The sequence below is a fragment of the Ammodytes marinus genome (assembly GCF_949987685.1).
Source record: "Ammodytes marinus genome assembly, chromosome: 3".
NCBI classification, from domain to species: domain Eukaryota; kingdom Metazoa; phylum Chordata; class Actinopteri; order Uranoscopiformes; family Ammodytidae; genus Ammodytes; species Ammodytes marinus.
The window spans coordinates 21,295,763-21,311,794 of NC_137232.1; the positions used below are offsets into that span (position 1 = coordinate 21,295,763).

The 16,032-nt window shown below is 43.7% G+C and overlaps 1 protein-coding gene across 1 annotated transcript in view; it reads right to left on the bottom strand.

The window, feature by feature from the left end:
* The window catches only part of ift80 (intraflagellar transport 80 homolog (Chlamydomonas)), a 43,745-nt gene that overhangs the window by 17,128 nt on the left and 10,585 nt on the right, over positions 1-16,032 (bottom strand). Inside the window, exons 4-6 of the mRNA XM_080053726.1 lie at positions 15,005-15,114; positions 13,543-13,632; positions 13,307-13,444 (exon numbers count right to left, since the gene is read on the bottom strand). Of these exons, the coding sequence (XP_079909852.1) occupies positions 13,307-13,444; positions 13,543-13,632; positions 15,005-15,114 (338 nt within the window). The remainder of the gene's footprint in view (positions 1-13,306; positions 13,445-13,542; positions 13,633-15,004; positions 15,115-16,032) is intronic.

A 16,032-nucleotide genomic window follows, 5' to 3' on the forward strand; every position in this document is an offset into this window, starting at 1 on the left:
TAAAAAAAAGTATCATGGTGATCTATCATGTTGTCACAAGCAGCTTCATTTTGCCACCGACGAGTGGAAGCTGTGTATTTAGACTTTTTTTCTTTTTCTTTTTACGAAAGAAATGAGTGTTTGGAACATACTGCACATGGAGCAGGAAAACAAAGCTCTTTATAATGCTGCAGGACCGGTTTGAGAAGATACAACGGACAACTTCTGATACCACGCAACAAGAGTTATTAGAGTTCATTGTAAGTGACATGATGCAGACCACAGCAGATGCAGCCTTCATCGCTCCCTTTTACTTCTTCCTTTAAAGCCATCTCAGCACATTTTAGTGGAGCGTAACTTTTTACTATCAAAAGAAACTTATTTTAAGTCGCTATCTGGAGATGGTAATATGCAGTATACTTGGCTGACATATGGAACGCTGACTGAAAAAACATGTACAGAAGAAGCAAAAGCTATCTTGAAAAACAATGCACTGAAGAAGAGAAGTATGAGGACGCAGTGAAAATATAAGAAAATATGATGAAAGTATTCATCTGTGCCATTGGTTGACCCCTCCCCCCCACCTGAAACAGTGCTCTGCTCTCCATGGCCTGGGCTGAGGGGAGTGGGGGGTAGGGCTCAGGCCAAGGAAAGGGTTAATGACACATGTCTGGACTAATGGCTCCCAGTGGAGCTATCTGCTGATTCAGCCCCATTACTTCACAAGCATTAAATATGTCTGCCCTGACCGCTCTCTGCACCCCCCCCCCCCCCGCCCCCACCCTAATGCAAGTCAACAACATGCTAATCAGAAGGGGGGCATTAGATTTCCAGACTTTCTATGCTTTTCTAGCCCCTCCACTCTGACACTCACTGTCAGGCCGAAGCAAGCACCTAGGACAAACTGGTAATGGGTCAACCCGAGTCCGTGACCCTGCAAAAAACCTGCACTTTATGATGCTACAACACTGCTGGGCCTTGGCATAAAAAAGATGCAAAAATGTGTGAACACAATGTAGTACATATAACTGAACTTAACACTAAGGACTCGGGACAGTAGGCAAACTGATGTCACATATTCAATCTAAATGCACAGCGAGTGTTATTTGACACACAATCCTCAGTGAGCAAACGTTAGTAGATCAGCTTGAAAAAAAAATGTGCGGGTGAAATCTAGTTTGCACACGTTTTCATACTAAATATATTGAACATATATTGACAGTCGCCTATTTTTTTTTCAACATTATTGTCAAGTGCACTTGTGTTACATGACATTAAGACAATTTGATAGTCTCTAGACTGTAATGACACCCGTATGAATCTCCAGTGTAAAACAGCATTGTGTCACCCACTTTAAAGGGCATGGAAAATGTGACACTGGTGCAGTATTTAACTAGGATCAGCAGCAGTGTTGTATTAATGGTCAAAAGTGGGTAAAACATGTTTAAAATCCAAGATCCCACGGAAGCAGCAGAGGAACCTTTCTCAACAGAAGAGAAAAGAAAAGTCTTTGTTTTACTGTAGATTCCAGACAAAATATTGAAAAGAAATGTTGCCCAATTCTGTCAAGCCATACTTTTGACTATCAATTACTGTTCTATCTGACATGTTTACCAAACAACAGTTTTTAACGTGAAATAATTATTTTGCTCTAAGTGGTATAAGAAAAAATAAAATAAAGATTTTGCCACAAATATCCCCAGACTTCTGGAATCAAAGTGTGTGCACTTTGTACATTGGTGAAATAAGGGATGCCTTCTCTATTAGTTTATCACTGTGCTAGTGGGCTAGTGGGAGCAAACCTAGTCCAGGGTTAACAGTCTTACATAAATCAGAACAGATGGCAGACTCTCTGCAAAGCCAGCTGGCTTCAGTTTGCCTGTGTGTCTGTGTGCAGGACAGGACCTGGCAGCGCAGGTACAGAGTGTAACTCCCTGCACATAATAAACAAAACACACATGTTCGAGTGTAATGGACACTAGACACATACAGGCAAGTATGAAATGCTGACACAAATCTACTCTTCAAGACAAAACCCATTCCCAAACTAGTTCTGTGAGATGAGAAAGTGTTTGAGAGTGAAACTAGAAACATAGCCATTTGTTTTGAGGAAAGGAGGAGGTGGTTTTGGATGAGGGTTCATCAATCTCTCAGCAGATTAGGAGGCCTTGTAAATGTCAGTTTGCACTGACCCTCAATGGGGGATGGGGTTGACTGTTAGGATAAAGACAAGCTGGGCCCAAGTCCAGGACTGTGCAGACCAATGGGTGTTAACGAATCACCACACCTTTTCTAGACATGATTGCTATTAGGAGTCAGACTACCTGGAAATGAATATGCATTTTTCAATGCTCTAACCACTACACCACGAACACCCCCCCCACCCCCCCCATGTTGATTACATCAACATGTAATCAACATGTTCATGTAACAATGGTACCAACACAGTATTCTCAGTCATTTTGTTGACATATGATAATTTTTCATGGTAAACTATCAATAAAAAGCTGCATGTAATGCATTTTGCTGTATAATAAATCTTAACCCCATCTATCAAATTACCTAATATCAAAGTGAATGAGAGCTCTGGCCCAGAGCCGCTTACAAATGTTTCATGACACAGCATAGGCTGAGCTTCTATGATCTCACACACACACACACACACACACACACACACACACACACACACACACACACACACACACACACACACACACACACACACACACACACACACACACACACACACACACACACACACACACACACACACACACACACACACACACACACACACACACACACACACACACACACACACACACACACACACACACAAGTTTCATTTATTTTCAGCAATACAACACCCTCTGTCCTAAGAGCCACCACTCATGCCTCATTTCCACCGAGTAGAGCGGGTCGGATCGGAGCGGCTCAGAGCGGGACAGCTCACTTTTAAGAATCTCGGTGTTGTTTCCACCGCGGACCCTACCTTTACTGGTAGGGCGGGGTTTATGACCCTACCCTTACTGGTAGGGCGGTGTTTAGGCTGGACTGCGATATCCGCCGCCAGAATATGGGTCAAACTATAGGGTTGTGGAACAACTGTGGTCAAGCCAGCGGTCTCTCGTTTTTGCTTGGTCAAACCAGCCGCTTCTTTATTTATTCCCCCCGTGTTGTTGTGAGCACAGAGACTGCTCGGTGCAACTGATAGACAGTGAGCGAACAGCGCTGGCTACGTGACATCGTAGCAGTGGGACACTGTGTAGCCAACTGATTATTTTAATGACGAGGAAAAACACCACACAATAAACAGTGCCGCGCTCACATTTTCGCCAAAACAAGACTCTCTTCACTCTAGCCGAGGTGACTACACACGGCGGAAATGATTCTTTCGACCAACTGTGGTCAAGCCAGCGCGGTCTCTCGTTTTTGCTTGGTCAAACCAGCCGCTTCTTTATTTATTCCCCCCGTGTTGTGAGCGTGTATTTAGCCTAAAACTATCTAGGCTATGGCGTAAACACACAGAGACGGCTCGGTGCTGCGGCAGCTACGTAGCAGTGGGACACGTAACTAAACCAACTGATTATTAATGACGGGGAAAAACACCAAACAATAAACAGTGCTGTGCTCACATTTTCACCAAAACACAGACTCTCTTCACTCTTGCCGAGATGAATACACATGGCGGAAATGATTCTTTCGACCAACCAATAAAATGACGGCAGCGTGTAGCTCCGCATTTTCGGTCCGCTTTCAGGCGGCTAGTACCCCTACGGAGGAGTACTGAGATCTGGAGCGGCTCAGAGCGGTTAGGTGCGCTTAAACCGTACCCTACCCAACTTTTTACAAATGAAAAGCCAAACTACCCGGACCGAACCGCTCCGATCCGACCCGCTCTACTCGGTGGAAATGAGGCATCAGACTCATGTCTAAATGCCACTATTCACAAGAAATGTATTGTGATGTTAGATGTCTATGAAATCAAACTCTGCACTTCCTCAGTAAGGTTTTAAAGAAATAACCAAAAAGCAGTTTTAAAGGAATTTGTAAAGTTGCAATTGCAAGAATGATAGAAAATTCAACTTATCACTTTATTATTTTGATAAAAGCATTATTTTTCAAAAGCACTGTCAGAGGAACATTTTAGTTTTTTATTCTGTGTACTATGCATGTATATTTCCCTTAAAGTTATTCTCAGTTTACAATTCTTTTCTTTGTAGTATCATAGAGCTATGGCCTCTGACACACAACACAATGTGAATGTTCAACTGTTATTAAACACCAAAAGAAATAATCAGCACTTAAACTGTTCTCTCTGTTTGCTTAACAGTAAACCATTTGCATTCCCTGACTATGCAATAACACACAATAACTACAGCTATCATATAAGCCAATTTCTAAACATAGGCCAGTGAGAGGAGCTCTGCAAATCTCCGTATTGAAATACCCACTTGGCTCAGCCAGAGAGATACAGAGGCTGGGCCTACGATGAGTGTGGAGTGGCAGAAGTTGAAGCTTTGGCAGTGCAAGGGGAAACCGGGGGGAGAAGCGTGTGCGTGGATATATATATATATAAATATGAGAGAGAGAGAGAGAGAGAGAGAGAGAGAGAGAGAGAGAGGTGAGTGTGTAATGATCTACACATGGTTTCATGCTGGAGCCTCAACATAGTAACCATAGACACATGCGGGGGCCCTCCTGGGACTCATCAGCAGGACACAGCTGTGAGCTGGACAGCAGAATTCTATTAGCACCAACTATGCACACATGCACTGTCAAATACTCACACACACACACACACACACACACGCACACACGCACGCACGTACGCACGCACAGGTAATTTGGGTATTTGACTGTGTTTTAGCATGCTTCAGACGGCACAACACATAAGACCCTTTACCCTCCAAAGGACCTAATGCCTCATTTCCACCGAGTAGAGCGGGTCGGATCGGAGCGGCTCAGAGCGGGACAGCTCACTTTTAAGAATCTCGGTGTTGTTTCCACCGCGGACCCTACCTTTACTGGTAGGGCGGGGTTTATGACCCTACCCTTACTGGTAGGGCGGTGTTTAGGCTGGACTGCGATATCCGCCGCCAGAATATGGGTCAAACTATAGGGTTGTGGAACAACTGTGGTCAAGCCAGCGGTCTCTCGTTTTTGCTTGGTCAAACCAGCCGCTTCTTTATTTATTCCCCCCGTGTTGTTGTGAGCACAGAGACTGCTCGGTGCAACTGATAGACAGTGAGCGAACAGTGCTGGCTACGTGACATCGTAGCAGTGGGACACTGTGTAGCCAACTGATTATTTTAATGACGAGGAAAAACACCACACAATAAACAGTGCCGCGCTCACATTTTCGCCAAAACAAGACTCTCTTCACTCTAGCCGAGGTGACTACACATGGCGGAAATGATTCTTTCGACCAACTGTGGTCAAGCCAGCGGTCTCTCGTTTTTGCTTGGTCAAACCAGCCGCTTCTTTATTTATTCCCCCCGTGTTGTGAGCGTGTATTTAGCCTAAAACTATCTAGGCCATGGCGTAAACACACAGAGACGGCTCGGTGCAACTCAGTGAGCAAACAGTGCTGGCTGCGGCAGCTACGTAGCAGTGGGACACGTAACTAAACCAACTGATTATTAATGACGAGGAAAAACACCAAACAATAAACAGTGCTGTGCTCACATTTTCACCAAAACACTCTCTTCACTCTTGCCGAGATGAATACACATGGCGGAAATGATTCTTTCGACCAACCAATAAAATGACGGCAGTGTGTAGCTCCGCATTTTCGGTCCGCTTTCAGGCGGCAAGTACCCCTACGGAGGAGTACTGAGATCTGGAGCGGCTCAGAGCGGTTAGGTGCGCTTAAACCGTACCCTACCCAACTTTTTACAAATGAAAAGCCAAACTACCCGGACCGAACCGCTCCGATCCGACCCGCTCTACTCGGTGGAAACGAGGCATAATACACCACTGACGGCAGGAATCGGATATACTGGATCACATCTAATAGATTACACACAGGTTGAAGGGTTTGAAAAAATAACAATGAATAATGTAGCCAATGAGCCGAGACAACTTTCTATTGAATCCCTACTGACACAAAGAGTTTCATATGCGAGACACTGACAAGCACGCCTCTACACTGTCTTTCAAAGGGTTATGTAATAGCTGTTGATAACAGCAAGTCTGAATTTCATCCTTAAGTTACATCTTGGCTATTCTTCCAAAATCACATAGGCCCGAGAATACTGGTTTTAACATAACTTGAAAAAAAAACATGTATCCACTAAGCATTTTAAACACACACACACACACACACACACACACACACACACACACACACACACACACACACACACACACACACACACACACACAAAGCCAAGTGCATACGTGAGCAAATGTGATGACAAGAACTTTTCTGTGGAGGCAAACCAATGTAACATTTAACAAATTATACAAAATAAAGATCCAGTCAATCAATTATTCAATGTCAAAGCATGGCACCACTGTGAGTGACCCAGCAGAATTGGGGGAGGAACCCCAGGGTGCAGCCAAAATGAAACCCTTTTAAATCATCCTTTTCTGGATCTTGGTCCATTGCCTCCAGCCCAGCCCTCTAAGTCCTCAATAACAGCCCTTAATGAACTCTGGGTTGGCAGTGAAGCTTGAAGTGATACCCCAGTTACACACATGCTCTTGCGTTTCGCCTACTTGCGTGCACCACCACCACCACCTAAAGCCCTTTATTTGCTCCCTGCCTAGGTCACTCAGAAGCACCCTTAATCCTTACACACGTTTTGTCCCACTTTCCCCTCTTCCTGCTTCTTTCTCTTTGTGAGTGTGACATGTTTGTCTAGCTAGGAGGTAGTGATTTAGTGCCGCTAAGAATGATGACTCTGCCAGAGGGGCTGGCAGGGCACTGTCTCACTGTCATACGCTTACTCCAGCCACGGGGGGAGGGAGGGATGGAGGGGTGGAGAAGTAAAGAAAAAAAAGAGAGAGAGAAACTTGAGGGAAAGAGAAACCACCGTCTTTTATGGAGACCAATCCTCCAAGCCTCACTGCCTAGGCCAACTTTACAGGATATATTGGACAGTTCCACACACTACCCCGCCCCCCACCCCTCCGACTGCTCTCTTCTCTCAGCTCTTTTTCATGCTCCCCTCTTTTTGGTTTCCAACAAGGCAAGCCTTAAGCCGAACTCTAGAGAGGTGTAAAAATATAACCATGTCAACAAGTGCCTTTTAGTCTTACCCACTTTACGCACAAAGGCACCAGCTCAGACACACACACACGGAAAAAAATGGGGTCAATCACCTGCAAGAAAGAACCAGAATAACTTCAGCAACACAGAAAACCAAAAGCCTGTTCTGCACAAAATAGCTGAATTACAAAGGAGAAACCATTTTCCTTACTTTCAGGTGGACGGAAAACTTACTAAGCTCCTTAGGTTGATAGATTAAGTCTACTACATGCAAGTGCTGCATCATACAGTCTAATTCTGGTAACACACTCTAAACTAGGCTTTGGGAACCTGGTGGTGGCAACTTCATCAGAATGTGTTAAAAGCAACACACTCAGAAAAGTGAAAGGGGGGGGGGGGGGTTACAAAAACAAGAGATAAAACAATGGAAGAAAAGGTGAGCGAGACCCCAATTTCCCTTTTCCAGAACTTGTGGTCTCTCTTTCTATCAGCTCACTGAGTGTACGAGGGGGAAGCTGGCTTACGACAGCGAGAGAGCAGAGAGGAAGAGTGCAGAGAGCAAGAAATAGCATGCAAAAGCACAGATTTGTAAGGGAAGGGAGAGAGGGAGGGAGGGATTAAGCAAGTGGGGAGGGAGAGGGGGAGAGAGAGAGAGAGAGAAAGAGGAGTAGCCCTGCCCAGTTGCCTGGGGAGAAAACTGCTCTGCTGCTGACTCAGGACTCTCTTTGTTTGACAATGCTCCCTCTCTCTCTGTCTGTGACACACTCACACTCTCAAACTTACTTGTCTTTTTTCAAATATGCAGTCACCATAGTTTCTCATGTGCACATGTTCTTCTTTCTTTATCAGACTTACGCTAATAATTTCACATTGACTTACTTTTCATCTTCTCTGCTGTTTTTCTATCCCGTGTCCTGTGTGTGTGTGTGTGTGTGTGTGTGTGTGTGTGTCTGCCTCTCCATACTTCTGTTGCCTTTCCCTTCTTTTCGCAGTGACATTTTTCTCCATCTGAACTATGCAGTGCTTATGTCCCCTTCTTGTGTGTTGAAAACAGATAAAGGCTATAGCAGTCTAATAAATCTGCATGGGATTTATTTTTTGCCTTTTTCATGCTCCACTAATAATGGTTCACGATTGGGACTCTGGGCCGTTTTATTCTCTTCCAGCGGCGGCAATTTCCAGATGTTGGCCCGCCGGCAGTGGTTGGCAGCAAACTGCCAGTGTAGGCTCAGGTACAGTATATATGCTACCAAATGATAGGGGAGGGGGGACTATTAGAGAATATTATTGAGAATACAGGGAAGCATGAAGGCTGGCAATCAGCGTGAAGGTGGCATGGAATAGAGGGTGACAAGAAAATATACATATATATTTTTTTTAAATACCACAAGGAGACTGGAAGACTAACAGGCAGTCAAGAGTGATAGACACTGAGATAAAATAATGGCTGGCAGCTATAAAGACGGCAGACAAAGATCCTATAGAATGAGGCTCCACGTTTAAGAGGGAGAGAGAGGAGCGATGGTGATTCCAGCTGGACATGGACCCATTCCCAGAGTGGCAATGCTGAGCAAGGCTCACAAAGACCCTAAGGGGGGGGGGGGGGGCACACACACACACACACACTACCTCCCCCTCCTGCCCCTGGACTTGCCCAGAAGAAAAAGGGAGGTAAAGAGAGCCTTGGGTTATAAGGCAGGACGGAACGGGAGCCAAGAGGGGGAGCACTGATAAGCACGAGGTCTAGTCCAACACACCCTGACACTGGGAGGAGGGAGGCATGTGCAGCAAAGTAGAGATAGGGAGGGATTTACACTTATCCTCAAAATGGGAATATTCCCTTTCTAAAAAGGAAAATCCTGCATATATCTCACAGACAAAGAGGAAGGAAAATGATGTTAAATCTCCCACTTAAGTTCATACAGAAGTATGAGTAGAAAGAAGAGGTGGTGGAGGGGGGAGATGTCCACTTGCTTTATCAGCAGGACTATGACAGGAACCTGGATTGTACCACAGCTAAGCTCAGCCACGTTTTTCAGTAAGAGCTCCGTTAAAGCAGAGCAGGCGTGGGAGGGGAGTATGAATCACCAAGTTCAATGAGATATTGGTTCTTAGGCCACGTACAGATTGACATTAGCCCTGCGTGAAGGCCAGTCTGGGGAACGCAGCATTGTCCGGCACAAAAGTTTAACGTGGCAGAGCTTTTGAAAAAACAATGTTGCTGGGGGCCAACCAAAATGAAGGTAGATAGTGAAATATTTATTAAATATGGCTTTGAAGCTGGGTTTCCAATCCAACCTAGAAAAGTACACCCACGCAACTATTACATTATTGTATGTGAGCATGGGTGTACAGTGGAGAGAGAGAGAGAGTGAGAAAGAGAGAAAAAAAACAAGCACAGGGAAGGGAAGGGGGAGGCGGAGAGAAAGAAGCAAGAGGGTGCTCGCCTGGCACAATGAGTCTTACTTGTTAGCCAGTGACAGTGTCAGGGATCGTGACAGGGTCCAGACGCTAGACACCAGCTGCAGCGCCTCGTAAATAGACTGCTGTCTCGCAGGCACATTTGCACGGCAATGGTTGCACACACACACAGACACACACAGGCATGTGGGCACATGCATATACTATGGCAGGCACACAGACAGACACTGACTTATTGTCTCTCCCAAATCTTGTAAAAGGGACAGTAAACCTCTTTGTGCCTTGTGTCCTGTTAAAGCTCCTGTGAAGAGAATATGTACTCTGCACACAAGAACTCCCAACTCTACACAATTGCAACTCAAATAATGAAATATGTATTAATAATTCAATAAAGTATTCAATGACAACTTAATATTGATGCTTTATGGGAAAACAAGAATGGCTCTCGGGACTACGAGGCTTATCTTTCCCAGTACTTTTGCCTCAATTTAAACCTTGTGTACGAGTGAGTGAGTGAGTGAGTGAGTGAGTGAGTGAGTGAGTGAGTGAGTGAGTGAGTGAGTGAGTGAGTGAGTGAGTGAGTGAGTGAGTGAGTGAGTGAGTGAGTGAGTGAGTGAGTGAGTGAGTGAGTGAGTGAGTGCGCGTGTGTGCGTATTCCCCATCCCTCCATGGTGATAATGAGGGGGGTAACGCACTACATCTGCCCTGTGGTGCGTGGAGGAGAAGAAAATGTGGAGGAAAGAAAAAAGGGGGAAAGAGTGGGAGAGAGTCATGAGTTTACGGCGAGAGTATAGAGCCGAGCTGGCCTGGGAGGTGAAGGGGTTAAATGTGCGGGGTTGATCCTGCTGAGCCAGCAGCAATACGTTAAAGTGCAAGGTTTCATTGTAGCAGATACAGAATGAAACTCCTTCCCATTAGTCACGCTAGTAACTGAAAAGACTCTTTGCACTGCTTAACCCCTTACTGCACCGCAAACAAACCACAGCGACAACACCGGTCCAGCTCTTGTAATTGGTTAACGGCTTTACGTAGTTTGCGTGTAAACGTACACAATGAGATGGTTACTAATTATAGTACAGCGACCAAGTGTGCCTATTTCTGCAAATGTAACTTTCTCCCTCACTTGATGCTTGATCGGTTCATGTCTGAATTCACATGTATGAAAGATAGAGTGACCTTTGAGGGGGATTTTTCTCTTTCTTGGTTTCTCTCCCCCCTCCATGGTCTTTCTCTTGAGCAAGCCTCCCACGCCATGCTACAGTACACACTGTCTCTGAGGGGCTTATAGGGAGGAGAAGGCAAGCATACCCTTCCTCCAGTTAGAGCAGTGCAGAACCACAATTATCCTAATTATCATCATCATCACACTGCCTTAACCAAGACACACCACAGCAAAGCAAGTGTTGCAACGTCGAAATAATGGGAAAAAATCGACCACGTAAACAAACCCATAATGGGAGGATGTAAGGTGAACCGGGTCAGTACAACAACAAAAAAGGAGCAAGCTGTACTCATTTTGTTTCTGTTATAGTTTGAATGGCACAATTATTTCTGTTTTCAGGACCCAAGCTGCCTTTATTTGAAGGATTCTGTCAGCTCAAGGCTATAATCTGGCAATTTTCCCCAAAACACTACTGAAATCCGAATTACATAACCCAAAAGTTATTGTAAAGGATAATGAATGTTCCCCTGTCTCGTTTTGGATGTTTATACACATACACATTATATTAATGTAACCTCTCCAAAACACACACCTTACCCCTCTGGAGAAGACATATGTGTTGGCTTAGACCTCTCCCAAGACCATTTGTTTAAGTGTTCCAGAATAAATAAATAAAAAGAGAGAAAAAAACAAAAACTTTTGATCCTAATTAAATCAAAATGGAGCATGAAATGCCTCGTGATCAGCATACAAAAATCCAGCCCTGGCTGTTTGTTTTCTTTACAACCGCTCTGAAACAGCAGAGCACTGACATCTCCGAGTAAACTCAAAGAAGCCCTAAACGTCCGATGAGAGCAGAGCAGGGAACTAGTTATATTGTTCCTGGCCAAACGTTCGGCAATAATAAAAAAAAACAATTACCATTCATCATTCTCTCATTTCCTCTCTCATTACAACTCCAGTTACCATCAGCACCAGGTAACAAGAACATGTGGCATGCAGACTGATGTGGTTTAGAGAGAGATGAACAATGTTATAGAAGACAAAAGGCCTGTAGTGGTGGGCTGCACTATGTAAACCATACTGCACCAGACAGTTTGACAGTGTATCACAGATACTGTTTGTTTCTGGGGAAAGGGACTTAATGGGCAGAGAGAAAAACACACGGGAACCCTAGCTCTACAGTTGCATAGCTTTTGCGAAGGTTGTCGGCAACAACTGCATATAACTGTCATTGCAGCATCTCAGAGGCATTCTAAGGTCTACTTCTTGTAATATGGGAAGGGTTTATACTCATTTTACATCAGAGTGCTGAAGTCAGAAATATAACGCTCAAGTCTATTTAGTCAGCTTGAAATGGTTATGTGCTCAAAAAGCAGAAAAGAAGTCTAAGGTCAGAGAAGGGCAAGCATCCCTTTGTTTGTTCGATGAAGGAGTGTGTCATCTATAGCATGCTCCAAGTAAAATGTTAATATATTTTTTCTAATATAAGGGGAATAATTACCCACCAATACATGATTTTTCGTGAGGCTTTAAGACCCCCTAACCTCCAAAATAGAGCAAAGGCCATGGTATATAGTATTGGTTCAGAACTATTTCTTACGATGTGTGGTCTCAGCCATGTATGAAAAGAAAAGTGTTTACAATTCTTCTGATTGCCTACACTCGAAGAAAGAGTGAAGAGAGAGAGAGAGAGAATCAAAATTGTTTGAATACAGTTGTACATAAAAAGTATTCTATATACTTTTGTCAAGAAAAGAGAGAAAGAGAAAAAAAGACCTAGAGAGAACATTGCCTTCTCTCTCCCCACCATACAGCTGGCCAATCAAATCAGCAAACTGGGGATGAATGCGGGATTGATTGCTGGTTTTGAAAGTTTCAGAAAATGGTCAGACACAACACCCCTAATGTGATGCTGCAAAGGTATGGGGGTGAAGGGATTTCAGAGGCTAATGGACCATCAGACAAGCAGTTCTGACAGAGTATACTGGCCCTTTAAACCTGCATCTGCATATTGACTGACAAGCTGAACTTAAACCAGAGAGGAAACACCTATCAATGAAAACAACAATTACCCTGTCACATAGCGACACATGAACACATGCCGATCACTTTTTAACAGTCCTTGGTCACGTATGAAAGGGGTATTAGACTGAGGACTGACGACTAATTGCAGCGTTAATACAGGAGCAGTTGATAGTTTACTAGTGCTGGTAGTGAATGGGGCGCCTGGCTGAAGGCACTGCAGTACAGCAGAGTTTTATTATACAAAAATAAAAATTAATTTATTACGTCCGAAAAGTGCGACATGTGACAAAAAAAAAACTCAGCAAACTACATTATAATCGTTTTATCCCGCAGTTTACTTTATGCCATGCAAACCGTTCTTCGGTTTCTCCTCCTGTTATATTTTCCTGTGTTTTTTTTCAAACAGTCGTCTGTCTCCAGTATGAATGTTTTTTTAAGTTTCTACAGCTGCTAATTGTGGACATCCCATGCTATACAGAGTAAAAGGGGTTATTTCTTACTCCAGTCTTGTCACAGAGGCGCAGGGTGTTGAAGGAGCCCACAGAGAACACCTCTCCATCTGGTGCCCAGGACAAAGAGGTGACTGGGTAGTCATCAGGAGACGAGGAGTAGAGCAGACGGCCAAAGCTGTCCCATACCTGTTGAAGGAGGACATTTTGGGGAGTGAAAAGTTTAAAAATAGAAATAATTCCAAACAATCCCAAATACCTTGAAAATGACACTCATTACGCCTTACCTTATATTTACAGTCTTCTCCACCTGAGAGTATGAGGTCATTGACTGAATTCCAGTCCACCTTCAGAACAACCCCATCATGAGCCTTCCACTAGAGAGAGACAGAGGGAGAGAGAGAGAAAAAGACTATTCATTCTTGGTTTTGCAAGAACAGATACACGATTCGTTTTGATTCTTTTTTTATTCCACCAACACAAACAACAGAAAACAAATCCAGCTACAAGTTTACGAAAGTTTTCATCAGCCTAACAGAGGGTTTACTCAATAAATTATTGTGTGTGTGTGTGTGTGTGCGTGCGTGTGTGTGTGTGTGATTAACTGAGAGAGCTACGGGTTGAGAAGGCGCACATTAAACTCTCCACTGTTTGTCTAAGGTCCCAAGCGCTATTCAGCTTCAAGAAGAATAATAAGCAAATGTATATATTAACAAGAAAAATACTCACTGGTGTGCAAAGTCCTCTGTGTTAAACCCTTTCTTAAAGCAGAAGCACCAAAAGACATGTAGATCTATTGCATTTCTATTCATTTTATTTAGCCTTAATTTAGCAATGGAAACCTACAAACCTCTAGTTTAACTTCTAAAGACCTGAAAAAGGACAAAAAGTCTACTGATGCCGGGTCCTTACTTGACTCATAAAATAACACAAGTTACGAACTATTACTTAAAGTTTCAGACAACAGAAAGGAAACTGACTATTGCATACTATATAGGTTGCAAAGCATTGAGTCATGCACAGCCAGACCAAACTACAGCTGGTATAAAGCATATAATAGACAAAGCTTCAGAGCCCATATACTCAAAAAGAAAAAAATTGTAAAAATAAAAGTAACCCATGGGCAAAATTGTAGGGTTACTATTTTACATCAAGGGAATGTTTGGTGCATAGCACTTGAAGTAATCAGTTATACTTTGTACGATCATCAGATTTACTGATACATTGGGAACTTAAGCTGAAACTTTGCCACAATAAAGAAACAAAATCTACTTATTTTCTGTCTATATTGTGTAAAGATAACATAGAAGTAAAAACCAAGAAATTGCAACAGTTTTTGCAATTCTTCCAGTACTGTACAACATAGCTGTGTGTTGGCTCTGACATGCAGCACACAGATAAATGATAGCAGCCTGCACAGCAGAGCAGCTAAATTACAACCTCTGAATAGCATGCTGTATATTGTATAGTGAGGTCTGTCTGAGTGAGACCTGAATGTCTGCCTTTGTTGTTTGACAGGTCTAGCCAAAGTTAGTTAACGGGTATAACGTATCTCACTTCCTTTGATAATCTACTCGTCAGGTGTCCCTGCGACTTAAAGAAAATAAATGACATTACAACATATGATAAATTACCATAACTTCAAGAATTCTAATTGATTAGCAGATTAAGTTATAAGGTTATATGTGGCTTTGATTTATTTGAATCTTAAAATGTAGATTTTGAATTAAATAAATAAAGTGAGGCTACCTGTGTGACTTTGGTGCTAGGCTGCAGAGGCTTGATGACTAGCTGTCTTCCTGATGTGTAGAGGATTCTGTCTGAGTCTGGACCCCAGGCCACAGAATACACAGGAGACCCTAGAAGATATGAAGAAACAAGTACATACACAAGATGAGATCTTGTATTAACCCTCGGCCAAGAGCAATAATTTGGCTATGGCACATAAGAACTTCGGACTCTTACTTGATGTAAGAATTAAAAGATGTGAATTAAGAAAGATGGTCTGTGTGTGATCTGTGTCTTTCTCTTTGACAAACTAGGACTTGGTATGAGCAATAGGTCTAGCATACAGTGATGCTTATTCCTCCTCTCAGAAGGTATTGTATTTCTCAGAGCTCTCACCTCATACAGCCTATGGAACAGCACTTAACTTGCAGGCTCACCAGCTGAGAAAACCTGCCTAACCTCTGCAGCATAATTGTGTGTGTGTGTGTGTGTGTGTGTGTGTGTGTGTGTGTGTGTGTGTGTGTGTGTGTGTGTGTGTGTGTGTGTGTGTGTGTGTGTGTGTGTGTGTGTGTGTGTGTGTGTGTGTGTGTGTGTGTGTGTGTGTGTGTGTGTGTGTGTGTGTGTGCGAGGGAGAGAGGGAGAGAGGGTTGGTTTGAGGCTCCGTGCATGTGGAGGGGAGAGGCCTTGACATTTAACCTCACTCCAGGTGCATGTGGTTTCTCACAAATGCCAACTGGTCACATGATCCAAATCTGACAAAGGTGACGAGAGGGGTTGAGACAAGTTCTTCTCTCCTCCCTCTTGCTTACTCTCTCGCTCGCTCACTCACTTCCAACCTCTTCCTAGAGCTCTCTCTCTCTCTCGCTCTCTCTTAAAATGGGTCATAGTACCCAGGAAGAGTGTGTGTGTGTGTGTGTGTGTGTGTGTGTGTACATGGGGTTGTGGGCTCAAGAGAAGCAACACCTGCAGTGAGCTGAGTGCCATGTGGAGGATAGTGTGCCTCTGTGGCAATGCTGCTATTTGCAGGTGTTCTACAAATCTGTAAGTCT